This window comes from Homalodisca vitripennis, chromosome 3 (genome assembly GCF_021130785.1).
Source record: "Homalodisca vitripennis isolate AUS2020 chromosome 3, UT_GWSS_2.1, whole genome shotgun sequence".
NCBI lineage: Eukaryota > Metazoa > Arthropoda > Insecta > Hemiptera > Cicadellidae > Homalodisca > Homalodisca vitripennis.
In genome coordinates, this window is record NC_060209.1 from 99,151,474 (window position 1) to 99,166,272 (window position 14,799).

General features: G+C 35.3%; 1 protein-coding gene across 1 annotated transcript in view; it reads right to left on the reverse strand.

Annotated features, from left to right (window-relative positions):
* Positions 1 to 14,799, reverse strand: part of LOC124357242 — a 34,294-nt gene that overhangs the window by 7,128 nt on the left and 12,367 nt on the right. The window contains exons 4-5 of the mRNA XM_046808796.1: positions 7,355 to 7,493; positions 1,535 to 1,703 (exon numbers count right to left, since the gene is read on the reverse strand). Of these exons, the coding sequence (XP_046664752.1) occupies positions 1,535 to 1,703; positions 7,355 to 7,493 (308 nt within the window). The remainder of the gene's footprint in view (positions 1 to 1,534; positions 1,704 to 7,354; positions 7,494 to 14,799) is intronic.

A 14,799-nucleotide genomic window follows, 5' to 3' on the forward strand; every position in this document is an offset into this window, starting at 1 on the left:
AACAGGACGTCCATTTTGGCTCAGTGTAGCAGCTATTGCAACTCCTGAAGCATCAGTTTCGACTATCAATTGATTTTCCGGTTCAACAGTCACAAGAATGATCTTTCTATATCCTTCTTAATGTTTTGAAAATCACTAGCGGCAATGGAGGTTGGTTCAATAGGAAAATTCTTACAGCTTACTAAACTTCTAATCTTGTCAGAAAACCTTGGTATCCATTTGGAGTAGTATGATAACAATCCAAGTGTTCGTTTAAGAGAAGCAGCATCATGAGGCAGGGGCATGTCCAAAAGTGGTTGTAATCTCTCTGGGTCGGGACGTATAGTTCTATTTCTGATTTGATAACCAAGGATAGATATAGTATCTTGAGCAAATTTACATTTCTTCAGGTTCAATGTTAGATTGTATTTCTTAGCCACAGCCATAAACTTTTCTAAATTTTTATCATGATCTTGTTTACCCATTCCTCCTATTGTAACATTATCAATATATGCGAAAGTACCTTCGAGTCCTTCTTCTGAAATAATCTTATTTATAGTCCTTTGGAAAGCGGACACGCCGTTGGTTACTCCAAAAGGAATGCGTTTGAACTGATACAACTGCCCATTAGCTTCAAAAGCGGTAAGTTGTTTTTCATGTAGAGTGAAACGCCGCCTACCGCATCAGAATACGACGATCCAGTCAGAAATGGCAGCACATAATGTACTTCACAATGTGTACCTAAAACAACCCGCCATTTCTGAATGGATAAACCTTTTGAGATGCGGTTTGCGGCATTCAACTCTACTAAGTGAGCTCTTTCAAATGAGGTATCACTCGACCCATGCTTTAATTTAAGATTTCCATGTTTTCCTCTGTGGGCCGTCCCCCCATGGTTGGCATGTCATGATAATAGCAAAGAAAAATAGTTTACATAGCCATATGACACTGTGCAAAGTTTATAGATGTTATCTGCTATGGTTTGTAAAATATTAAGCCGTACCCAGACTTTTCAAACACCTTGTATATATATTATGTTATTAACTCCACTTATAGGGTTATCTATATATATTAATGTAATAAAAAGTAACTAAAACCCTTTTATGCAACATATATATATATATATATATATATATATATATATATAGGTACATTATTCTCTTTGTATAGTAGTACAACAAACGCAAACAATTAAAAATATATTTTTATAAAATTGTGCAAAGAAGCATTGATTGATGATTTAGCAAAAAAAGAAATAATGTGATAACCATTTAAATGTAAATACCACTCACACAGTGTTGTTCAAGTGGACTGTGAAGAGTGTAACACTCATCGAGTAGTTGCTTCATGTGTGTAGACAGATATGATGATTGAGTACATCTGAAAGACTTATTACAGAATGAGTAAAACTGTGGAAATATATATACTATTTAATCTAAAAAAAGTTAATCGTATTTGTAAATTTTCGTTTGTTGCAATAAACAGCCCTTCTTAAAATACCACCCCATATCATGCATAAGTAACAAAACATGAAGTATGTGTGTACATAACTCACCTGTGACTTTCACACATGTTGTTTTGCCACACTGTGACCTTCTCTCTACCACCGAGACACTGTGCTAGATCCTGCTTTTGCCGATTGATAGCACTAAGTGGCCACATCTGTGTTTCTGTGAAGAACGTAGGCACTACACGGTAATTTCTGTATATCTCAGCCAGTGGTTCTGTAAGAATCAGAGAAGAGCCTAGAATTAATTTTTATATCAACGAGATTTTCTGATCCTACTGATGCATTAAATATTAAGTATTACTAAATAGAAGTACTGAATTGATGGATCTTATAGTTCTTGTTCTTAAAATAAATACTCAGTCTGTATCCTTTAATTCATTGATATTTAAATTTGTTTGGCCTGATCAGTATGGATAAATTCAATTCAAAATAGCAAAAATTCAAGGGTTTGCTAAGTAATTAGTCAAACATTGATTTTTAAATCCAATTTTAATGTTGTGAGATATGTTTGAATAGCTCATGGATCAGCTCTATAATATGTTTTTTTTTTCATTTCTAAGGTTGCTAATCATTAAGGAAATAACTTTTTCTATGTCTTTGACATCAACGTACAACAGAAACTGCCAAACTCTGCAATCTAACGGTTAAACTCTGATCTATGAAGCGTAAGATGTTACATAGGGTACCTTTTGTTGTGTACAGCCTAAAAATAGGCTGTACCAAGCAAACGGAACAGTCTCATAAGTCTAGGCCAATGGGTCAACTCTGCAACTGTGTAGTTACAAGTCTGTGTGTAGACACCTCTACTATACAATGTACTTAGTAAATGGTCCAAAACTAAGTACCACAGGAGAGGAGTGAGACCATCCTGGGGTCAAAACTTAAACTGCCGTTACACCAACCTTGCTCACAGAACAATGCAGTCACAAACTTGATTATCTTGATGCCATGTTCCAAGACTGCATCAACAATTGCCTGAGTGCCAGTGTTGTCAAAAGCCTACTTGATGTCCAGAAAAACACTCACTGGCACTTCTCGTGATTGCATCGTTTTCTCTATACTGCAAACCAACTGATGCAAGGTGGAGTCGGTTTTACTGTTTATGTGTCTGTTTGCATTTATTACATTATATTGTTCTAAATAACCTTTAAAGCTAAAAAGTTGAAATTGAACCTATATTATACATTGGATTATATTAGTTATACAAGAGATAACTCATCCAATGCAACAGTAGAACCTTCATATATCGAACCTCAAATATGTCATTTCCCTTGAATCATTGCCATTCACTTCAATCACATCTCATCCGTATGAAAGATTTATCTCCTATGTAACCAATACAATGAAAGGTTATACTTGTAAAAACACCTTATGACGGAAAAAATGTTTTTTTTTCTTGACAGTCCTTGAAGTCCGGAATTATAGTCAGTTAAAAATTATTATGTTAAAGTCCTGAAAACCCTCACAATGTATAAATCTTTATAGGCATGATACAATTTTTGAAATCTCATGTTTACATATTTCTTGGTGTTTGACACTCTATTTTGTATATTTTACAATCACCTTATATATATATATAAGGTGATTGTGAAATCACCACCGGGTTCGACTCCCGGCGGAGCAAGTACTTTTTGTGATTCAATGTTTATTGAAATTAAATAAGGCTGTTGCCATTTATACAATTTAATGTAAATAAAAGTCGTTTGACAGGTATTTGGTCTTCCGATCATATGTTAGTTTGCTTATTTAAACGCATATGTGACAGATACGGCCAAATACAAAATAATTGAATCGGAAAAAGTGAGCGCTCTGTGGTGTAATGGTAGCACATTCACCCGGCAAGTGAGAGATCCGGGTTCGACTCCCGGCGGAGCAAGTACTTTTTGTGATTCAATGTTTATTGAAATTAAATAAGGCTGTTGCCATTTATACAATTTAATGTAAATAAAAGTCGTTTGACAGGTATTTGGTCTTCCGATCATATGTTAGTTTGCTTATTTAAACGCATATGTGACAGATACGGCCAAATACAAAATAATTGAATCGGAAAAAGTGAGCGCTCTGTGGTGTAATGGTAGCACATTCACCCGGCAAGTGAGAGATCCGGGTTCGACTCCCGGCGGAGCAAGTACTTTTTGTGATTCAATGTTTATTGAAATTATATATATATATATATATATACAGTAGAACCCCTCATATCCGACCTCGGGATATCCGACCATGTGCCCGACCAAACAAAGGCTGCCTATAGTCGACAAGTCTCAATGTGAAACATGACTCATCAGCGCTGTGCATTGTTTCTCTGTTAAACGGCCAGTTGCGTTCTGATTGTCGACGTAAACGTTGCTATACTTGACTGTTTTGTTTTCGTGATTGTTGTACAATCTTTGGTTTGTGATTGTGTAAAAAACTGTGTTGTGCGATTAGTGAACGTTAGCTATGGCTACTCAAAAACGTAAGCGTGTGTGCGTTACCCTTAAACAAAAACTTGAAGTGCTCCAACAATTGGACCGTCGTGAGTCACTAGTAAAATTAGCCGCAGAGCTAGGGGTCGGCGTGACAACAGTTAAAGACTGGAGAAAAAACCGTAAAGACATCGAAACCTATTCTATGACCGTTGAAACGGAAGATGCTCTTAAAAATCGGAAAATGTTAAAAAAACCTAAGTTAGAACTCGTTGACGAAGCTCTTTGGGTTTGGTTTTGCCAAGAACGGCAAAAAGGGACTCCTTTGTCGGGGCCTCTTGTAAAAGAAAAAGCCGTAAAGCTGTTTGAAAAATTGGGAGGAGATGTTGAGACTTTCCAGGCAAGCGAAGGTTGGTTTCACCGCTGGAAGCTTCGCCACGGCATTAGACATGTTGTTATTGCGGGTGAAAAGTTGTCTGCTGATGACGATGCTGCAAAAGATTTTGTAGAAAAGTTTCAAAAGTTGGTGTCGGATAGTAATCTTGTAGCCGAACAAGTATATAACGTAGACGAGACCGGACTGAACTATAAAATGTTGCCAAAATCTACTCTTGCTTCTAAAAATGAGCCTGTTTTGGGTACAAAGCTAGCTAAGGATAGACTAACAATTGCTACGTGTAGCAACGCCAGTGGCAGTCACAAACTGCCGTTGTTTGTTATCGGCAAATCTAAGAAGCCGAGAGCTTTTAAAAATCTCAATATGTCAACACTCCCCGTGTATTACCGTAATCAATCCTCTGCCTGGATGGATTGTACTCTTTTTAAAGAATGGTTTTTTCTTGAATTCGTGCCCGCTGTTAAAAAACACTTAAAATCAAAAAACCTGCCACTTCGAGCTGTGTTGTTGCTGGATAATGCACCAAGCCATCCCGCAGAGCATGAATTGAAGAAAGGCAACATAAAAGCGATGTTTTTACCTCCACATGTCACCCCATTAATCCAGCCAATGGACCAAGGCGTAATCGAGTGGGTAAAAAGACGGTACCGGAAAAAATATGTTGGGTCTCTTTTGGACAAAACAGAAGGAGGCTGCTCACTATTGGAGGCCATGAAGATGTTAAACATAAAACACGCCATCTATACCGCCGCTTCTGCATGGGATGAAATCAAAGAGACAACTCTTCAAAAATCGTGCAAGAAAATTTGGCCATCATTAAAACAAAGCGATAGTGCTGATAAGGACGATGATGAGCCCACATCATCAATGGAAGTTGACCTTGAAGCTGAAGAAAACGACGTCGCAGAAACTCTTCAAGACCTGCAGGAACTGCAACACGGTGTCCAGCTGCAGCTGATAGATGTGGAGGAATGGCTGACCGAATCTGACATGGCTGAGTCTACAAATGAAGAACTCAATGATGACGAAATAGTTGCTGCAGTTCAAAGTGCAAATAATGAAGACAGCGATGCTGAAGAAGAAGAAGTTGATCGTGATACTGGAGTGACGCATTCAGAGGCTAAAGACGCATTTGACGTAGTGTTGAAATATTTGGAGCAGAACCCAAGAGCTACAACTATGGACGTGTTGTGGGCAAAGAAATGGCGTGATTTTTCAGCTAAATCAAGATTGGGTAAATTGAAGCAAAAGAGTATTAAGGACTTCTTCAATTGTACTGTACACACTGTATGTAATTGTTTGCCTTTTTGATTAAACAGTACAGTACTGTATTTATAATATTTTTCGTTGTTACTGTAATATAAAAATGAAAACTTTTCCATTTTATAAAAAAAACTGTTATTTTTTATTAAAATGTACTGAAAAATAATTTTGTATTAAATAATTTTGCATTGGATACAGTTCGTAATTACAATTAAGCAGTACTATGTGTATTGAGTGGGTATTTTGTACAATTCTGTACTAATAGTTTAGTGCAATATACGGCTTTTTTTACCCGAAAAACGTGTTTTATTATTCCTCGGCTTATCCGACCTTTTGGCCGTTCCGACCACGGCCCGGTCCCGTGAGGGTCGGATATGAGGGGTTCTACTGTATATATATATATATATATATAAGTAGATATGAATATGGGGTTCCTAGCGCACTTTTGGAGCCGACCGAAAATCAATGGAAAATCTTGTTCAAGGTACCGAACACGAATTGACATGCAAAATTACATTAAGTAGAACATAAAACACAACTCACGTTCATGTTACGTTCTGAACGTAAAATTTGACAACACGAACATAACATTAACGTGATTATTGCGTTTTATGTTACGTTCTGAACGTAAAATTTGATAACATGAACGTAACATGAACGTGAATGTTGTGTTTTATGTTCTACTTAACGTAATTTAGCATGTCAATTCGTGTTCGGTACCTTGAACAAGATTTTTCATTGATTTTCGGTCGGCTCCAAAAGTGCGCTAGGAACCCCATATTCATATCTACTTATATATATATATATATATATTATCTTATAAATAAAAATAAATCACCAAATTTGTTGGTAAGCGCTAATTTCGAGAACGGCTGGACCAGTTCGGTTAATTCTTGTTGTAAAATGTCCATTGAAACCCGATGAAGGTTTTTATGAAGAAAAAGTTAAGAAAAGTTACCTGAAATATTTTGGAATTCAGAAAAAATTGTAGTTTTTACGATTCATAATTCAAATTAAACTGGCACTAAACAGCTGTTGACAGATATAGTTCAACAAACTTTCTGAAACATCTGTTTACATTTAAATTTTATCAATAATAAGTATACAGTGCTTGATAGGTAGTGTAATGCAGATAGTACATAAAACATTTATATAAATTTTACTCCAGATTGCGCCAAGTGACGAATTAAAATCAACTAATGCATTAAATACTGTTATAAAACAACATTAATGAACAAAGTTATGAATGTTTTCACATAAGTTACTTTAAACTGGTGGGCTTCCTTGACATTTTTATATTACATTTAAACAATGGCTTATGGAAAAACAGAGAAATGAGTACTAAACATGCCTCAACGATTCATTCTTTCCCTGGCTACAGTCCAAAAAACAAGTGACGCAAAACTTTAATAACGATTATTTTGGAATGTTGCATAACCTTAATAAGGATTTTCCTCTTATACCGAAAGTACATAAGAAGTAGGTAGGACTTCCCCCTAGGTCGTAATAGGCTTTTCAGTCCTACTTATGTGTGTATCTTCTTCATCAGGAAAAGGCAAACTCATCTATCTCAACACGATTTTGATCAAAATAGATTTCCGAGAACTAGAGATTGATCGAGGCAATATGGCAAGGTAACCTGTGACATAGTAGGTAAGTGAATTTAAAAGGTCTTCAGTAGGCACTTTTTAACCGAAGTAGGCATCTCGGTCTTATGTAAGTAGATATATAGTTAGTTAACAAGTTGTTCTACAAATATATATATATATAGAAAATATCAGTAAGTAAATGTCTACATACCATTCTCAGTGGGAAAAGTTTCAGGATTAAGATGCACAACTTCGTTAAAAATAGATTCCAAGTCATCTGTAGAGATATCTGAGAAACTTTCCTCATAGAAATCTGCTTGTGACAAAGCCATCGCTATCTCTACTTGAGTCTATAAACATGAGCAAAATAAGGTAAATATTCATATCCAAAACTCCAGTACTAATATATTTGACATAAAACTAGACTACATAATGGTGTATGAGCGTAAGTTTTCAACCAAACTTAAGCTAATATTTAAATTTGAATTTTAAACATAAATGAAACTGATGAATGAGCTATTAAATTTATAACTAAGTTGTCAAAAGATTGTTAGTGTAACTGTACTTGTTAATACCCTAATGCATTAAGAAATCATGACACGCAGCTCACTACACAAATACATAGTGAGGAGGGGTTATGTGTTGGAAGGGGAGGGGGCAGAGTACTGCTTGACAGCGGTGACAAAAGTACAAATACAAGGAGTGGTTATTTTAAATGAGACAATCATCAATTCACCAACCGGCGAGCTGTAAAAAGGGTAGTCTAGTCACCACTGTCGTTTAAAGTGCATTGAGTGAAAACCGTTTACCAGGAAAATTATCAGAGCAAAGATTGAGCAGCATATTGTGATTAAGTTTCTGGTTAAGCTTCAAAAATCAGCTACCGGGTGTTTGAATATATTGAATGAAGTGTTTGGTGACTCCAATATGTCACGGGCACGTGTTTTTTAATGGCACAAACGGTTTCATGAAGGCTGAGAAGAGGTGAAAGATAACAAGAATACCGGTTACACTTGCACTTAAAACTACCGCTGAAAACATCTCAAGAATTAACCAAATCATGAGAATAAATCCAAGCTATTGCTGATCAATTGAAGTCAATTGCTATTGAAGTCAACATCAATATGGAAACTGTAAGTCTAAAAAACTAAACATGTCAAAAGTTTGCTCCAAAAAATAGTGTCAAAAAATCTCTTACAAGATCAGAAGAACAAAAGAGTTGAAATTTTTGCAGATGTTTTGGAGTAATAATAATAACAATAATAATAAATCTTTTATTCCATAAAACACTTTTACAATAAATATATCGGAATCATCAAATTTATAAAACTAGAATTTTCCATTTATTCTACCACAAAAGTTTCTTTCATACATACATTGTTTGCAGTCACTCTCTCCCACTCATTCGAATTGTACCACTCTAGTCTCTAGTCAGTCTGCCAATCAAGGGTCTCCTAATCGAATGCCACAAACTTGTCCGTGTTGTAAAAAGCATTTGCAACTAAAGTTGATTTCAGATGAGCTTCAAATGCCTTCGGCATTTGGGCATTTTTTAGTGAATTTGGTAATCTGTTGAGAAAGAGAACTCCTGCCTGGGAAGGCAAACGTTCAAACAGTACCCTCCTGTGTGCCCCAGTTTGATAGTTGTTCCTGCTTATACTGACATAGGAGTGTGTGTGACTACCTCTTATAGCATTACATTTAGATTTAAAAAAGACAAGTCTCTAGAATATAGAGGCAGGGTAACGTCAACAGTTTTAGTTCTTTGAAAGCCTGCCTACATGACTCTCTACTGCGCAGTTTGGCAATTATTCAGATCGCTTTTTTTTAAGAATAAAGATTTTTGAGAAATATGAGTTTATGCAACCTCCCCACAAAGTTAATCAGTAGGATAGGTGTGGGTAAATTACTTTGTGGTATGCCGTCATCAGTATCTGGGTCGGGCAATACTCGGATAGTTTTCTCAAAACATAGATTACTGAGGATAGTTTTGAGCAAACGTAGTCTACGTCACAGTCCCAAGTAAATCTTCGATCAAGATGTATTCCCAGGAATTTTGTTGTATAGACCTCTTCAATCTCAGTATCGTCCAACATTACAGTAGGACTTTTGTCTGAGTTTTTGTTTCGCAAACAGAATTGTTTTGAAATTTAACTTTCTTAAATTTATTTTGAGATTGAGCTCCTTTAAGTGTTTAACTGTGTTATTGAACTCAATGAAAGTTACTTTTTCGAGTTCTTCAATTGAATTTGCGTTGAGACAGAGTCGTGTCATCTGCATTCTGGATGATTCGTCCATGTTGTAAAGATGAACTGGCATTGTTAATGTAGATAAGAAAGAGTAAAGAGCTAAGACTAGAGCCCTGTGGAACTCCATACCTTAGTATTTCCTGTTTTGATTGAAAGTCTGAAATTCCTATAAATTGAACTCAATTACTGGGAAACGATTCAAGCCACCTAAGGGGGATTCCTTGTATCCCATAATGGTTTAATTTGGATATGAGGATACGGTGGTCAAAACAGTTGAAAGCTTTGGAAAGGTCCAGAAATATACTTAGTGTATCTCTTTGACCTTTGATTCCCTCTACTATAGAAATCCACGAGATGCATGACTAAGTCTACTGTCGATTTTACACTTTGGAAGCCGAATTGGTTTACTGAGAGTAAATTATGGCTTTCCAAAAAATTTATGCATCTTGTGAGGAAGCCTTTTTCAAATATTTTGCTGAACACTAACAGCATTGATATGAGGGCGGTAATTTTGGGTTGAGGAGGGATCACCCTTTTTGAAAATTGGTGTGACCTTTGCAATTTTAAGAGACGAAGGGAATGATCCAGAGGGAAAAGAAGGTTAATTAAATGTTCTAGTGGTCTAAGCAAATGCCTTGAGCATTGCTTGAAGAGCAATGTTGAAACGTGATTAGAGTCGTTTGATGGTTTTGAAGGGAGGTATAAGAGACTCTAGCAACCTCCTTATTTGAGAATGGAGCTAAAGCTGACTGAGTTACTGGGCGGAGCACTTGGTCAGTTCCTACCGAGGCAAAAAAAGTATTGAATTCATCTGCGACCATAGAAGGGTCATTGATAAGTTTGTTGTTAACATTGAGTTTTATTTGTAAGTTTGTGTCTTCTTACTGTTAATTATGGCCCAAGCGGTTTTTTAAATATTTTTAGATGTGAATAGCACTTTGTTTACATTATAAGCTTTTGCGGCTTTGATAACTTTTCTATACATTTGTTTGTATTTTTAGAAGAAATCTTTAAATTCTTGATCTGATAAATGCTTCTTAATTTAAAAAAATAACAATTTTTCTCTATAAATTAGGATGCCTTTTGTTTGTTTGTTTGTGCACTTTTTTCCCTCAAGTTTTGTGAAGTTTTAAGGAGCAGCTCCCATTCAGGTGGTAGTTGGAAGATTGTTTCAAAATTTTGAAGGGATCTCGAAAATTTAGAAAGCTCTAACTTTCTCTTGAAAGAAGAGAATTTAGGAGCTGGATGTTTATGGGTCTTGTATCCCTGATTGTTTTATTGTTTATGAGATCCCTTGGCTCATGACCATTGATAACGGCTTGTTGGCCATAATGGTAGGATATTGCGATGGTGACAACCGTACTAAATGTCTGGTAAATTAGTGACGATGTTGTCAATAGCTGTCACTGACTCAGTCTTTACTCTCATTGGCGAATTAACTGACCACTCAAGGCCATCGACCTTAGCAGATCAGCAAGTCTTTTTGTTGACAATAGACAATAGACAAATTCTTTATTGACATATTCAGTTGAGAATAGTACATTGCATCATATAGTACATATCATGTTTCTATTTAAATTAAATTATTTAAGAATTCATTTTCAGAATAAAATGGTCTTTCTTGTAGCCAGTTGGTCAGTGCACGTTTAAGACGTTTTGGTGGTTCTTTTCTTAGAGGTTCTGGAAGTTTATTAAAGTAAAGAGCTCCTTTGTATGACGGCTTCTTTTCAGAGACACTCAGGTGGTGGACTGGAAGAGTAAAGTTTAAAGCATTATGAGTGTGATGCTGGTGGAAGTCTCTGTTTCTGGTTTGTCCTGAGTTGACAGAATGCAGGATCACTTCTTGAATGTAAAGGTTTACTATGGTGAGGATCTTCAGTTGTTTGAATGCTTCACGACAGCTTTCTTGAAACTGGAGTCCTGCTAGGCATTTGCTCGCTTTTGCTGTTTGAAGACTCTCTCCATGTTGCATTTGGTGGCACCTCACCAACAGCTATGCCATATCTGAGATGTGACTCAAACAATGAAAAGTAAGCAATTTTAGCTGAGTCTTTGCTGCTGATTTGTTTTATTCTACGTATTATATAGATGCTGGTGCTTAGTTTTTTAGAAAGCTGTTCAATGTGTGGTTTCCAGGTTAAGTGTTCATCAATTAGTATACCAAGGTGTTTTGTTCGATTTTTTGGTTCTAGGTTGAGGGTTGGAAAATTTGTGTTTTTGTGTTTTGTAGAAAAATTTATTTGGACGGTTTTACTATTGTTTAATGCCAAATTGTTTGAGTGGCAGTACTGTTTAGTTGTGTTTAAAGTGGTAATTAGGTTTTCAGAAAGTTCTTGACTACTTTTGTTGGCTATTGTAATGACAGTGTCATCTGCATACAAAACTATGTGACAGAGGCGTCCCAAGTAATTGGGCAGATCGTTAGTGAGAAGCAGGAATAAGACTGGACCCAGTACCGATCCTTGTGGCACTCCCAGCTGTACATTAGTAACTTGTGATTGGGCTTTTTGTAATAAGTTGTTCTTGGTGTAGTGAATTTCTACTAACTTTTTCCTGTCATTTAGGTAACTCCAGAACCAGTCTGCTACCTTTCCTTTTATACCCAAGTTCTTTAGTTTTTTAATGAGTACTTTGTGGTTTAGACAGTCAAATGCTTTTGTAAAATCAAGGAATAGACTGGTAGCAATGCAGCCTTCTTCTAATTGGTCTATAACATGTTCTACAAGTTGTATTAGGGCCATGGCTGTGGATCGACCTTTTATAAATTCATGTTGATTATTAGTTAAGAGGTTATTGTGTTCAAGGTGTTCCATCAGTCTTTTCAAAAACAACTTTTTCAATGATTTTTAAAAATGTAGATATTAGTGAAATGGGTCTGTAGCTGCTCATGTCAGTGGTGGGTCCTTTTTTATATTTTGAGTATACTTTGGTTATTTTTAGTTTGGTAGGAAAAATTCCCTGTTGTAGTGATCTGTTTACAATGTGAGTAAGGGGACCGGATAGTTCTTTTTTACAGGTTTTAGCTAATTTTGATGAGATTTCGTTTTGTGGGGCTATGAACATCGAAAACATTGATGTTAACGTCCCCTCATTAAAATAAATTCACAGCGTTTATTATTATATCAGACAAAGTCTGTTTAACCCTAGAACTGTTAATCGACATAATTATGTCGGTCAATGCCGCTTCTGTAGTGTTAACCGTCAAAATTTTGTCGGTCAAACATTCTCTCGTATAATTACTTTTTACAATATACTCCAGTAACGTATCGATATAATTCATGCACCATTGGATTCGGGAAGAAAAATGCTAGGGAACAGATGAGTTTTATTCCTCTTTGTATTATGGTTATGACGTAGCAAGCTTGTAATTTTGAACGTAAAAGAAAACGCGACGCCGTTTGTTGTGACCGCCATATTGCCGCTGCCGTTCTGTATCACTTTCGTGCCGAGCTGTGGATATTTGTAAGTTTTAATAGTTTTACGCGTGTTTTAGTGTCGTATTTAATGTGTAGTGTGTTGTTTGATGTCGTTGTAGTGTAAACATATATATTTTAGAATAAATCAATTTCTATTTACTGAAATATGTTTGAGAAATTACCGGCTTTGTGTAGGCTATGGCAAAATGACTTGGCTAAAATTCATTTCACATAGTTTGTTATTGTTTTCACTTACTAAACGTTATTTATAGCACTCTTTTAGCTCTGAAGTAACTATTTATTTTTGGTAAATAGATAGTTTTCACAATAAAATATATATTTCCTGTAATTTCTTTGGTTATGTATAATAACTGTTTGGGTTATTCTATATTTTTTCAATATATTTAGTTATATTTATAGTTTTCTAAACTACATAATATTTCCTATTATTTATAAACCATAAATTTGTAAATTTTGATATAGTACAAGCTTTAGAAACGATTTTATATTTTGCTGAATGAAAATTTTTCGCAAAATTTTTGAATAATGGCAAAATTACCTTTTTTTTACTTTTCAAAAAATAATCTATGGTAATTATTTTATTAGTGCTGTATATTCTATTTTATTCTAAGTAATATAAAATATGCAATATAACATGTATTCATAGATAAATGTATTAGCAAAACTTGTTTTACCAAAGTCTTACGTGTACACCCGATTTTCAGAATTTATACGCATCACTGCTTTTTGTTCTATAGCTTTATGATGCTTTCATAAATGTGTATAATGTTTATGTTTTTCTGAAACTAGATAAAAATTTGACACAGAATGGCTATCTCACTTACAAATATTTCTCACTATAACTTCATTTGCTAGGTATGGTCCCCCCCAAATTTAAGAAATATTTTTCGTAAATTTTATATTTGATTAAAAAGTGTTTATTAGAAAATTTTTTATGGTCAATTTTACAATATAGTGCAATTCTACGTTTAATTCTGAACACAAAAATATATACTCTTATTTATATTGCTTTTATTTTATATTTTTAATAATTTTTTTAAAAAAACCTTGCGCGAAGCTCCAAAACAGCCCTACACTACAGGATGAAATGACTGCCAGTTCTAGGGTTTAAAACTTGAAAAAAAGGATTCTTGGTTGCCGTTGGGAGACTTGTATAAGCTTATAACGTTGATTTGAGAATGTTTTGTTTGTAACTTTATCTCTGTAACTTCAAAGTCCTTGTCTGCGGGTTTGCCAATTTGGTAAGGGGTAAAGAAGAATGTTTTTGATACAAATTGCAACACCTTCTCATTTTAAGAAGTTGTGACAGTAGTAATTGGTCAATTGATAATTTTGAATTTGAAAATTTGTAATATTGCTTTTGGTAAAACCATATTCGGTTACCACTAGCAAATCGGGATGAAGATATGATGATATATGAGAGAAATTTCATCACTTTAGTTTGTGCCTGCCTATTTGCACGTTTTGATGAACGAGAATTAATTTTTTTTTGTTGTCTTTTTGTTGATTTTGATTTTTGAATTTTGAATTTTAATTTTGTTTGTCAATTTTAAACGGACTCTAGAAGTGGGTTCCCTAAAAAATTAGACTTATTACAAGAGATCGATTCATCACTTTTAGTCACTGATTTTTGACGGCATCGTCAAACGTCTCATGCGGCAAAGTGAAGGGCTCCGGAGTCTGTGGTGGTGAATCTGTTCGGGGTCGTCGTGGCGGTGGTGGTAGTGGTGGCAGGTTGGTAGTAAGGGTGTCAGGAGTCGAGGCACTCAACCCCCAGAGAGCCTCCACAATGAGGAGTGCCTTGAAAATTATCAAACTTTTTTCGATAATCATTACATATGATTAAACTTTTTTGGATTTTTCAGAATGACCTGGAAGTGAAAAGACAGTTAATGCACTGGAAAACACCATAATTCTCAAAACTGAAAAAAGCGTGACACAGCACATAAAAAATGAAAGCCATATTAATC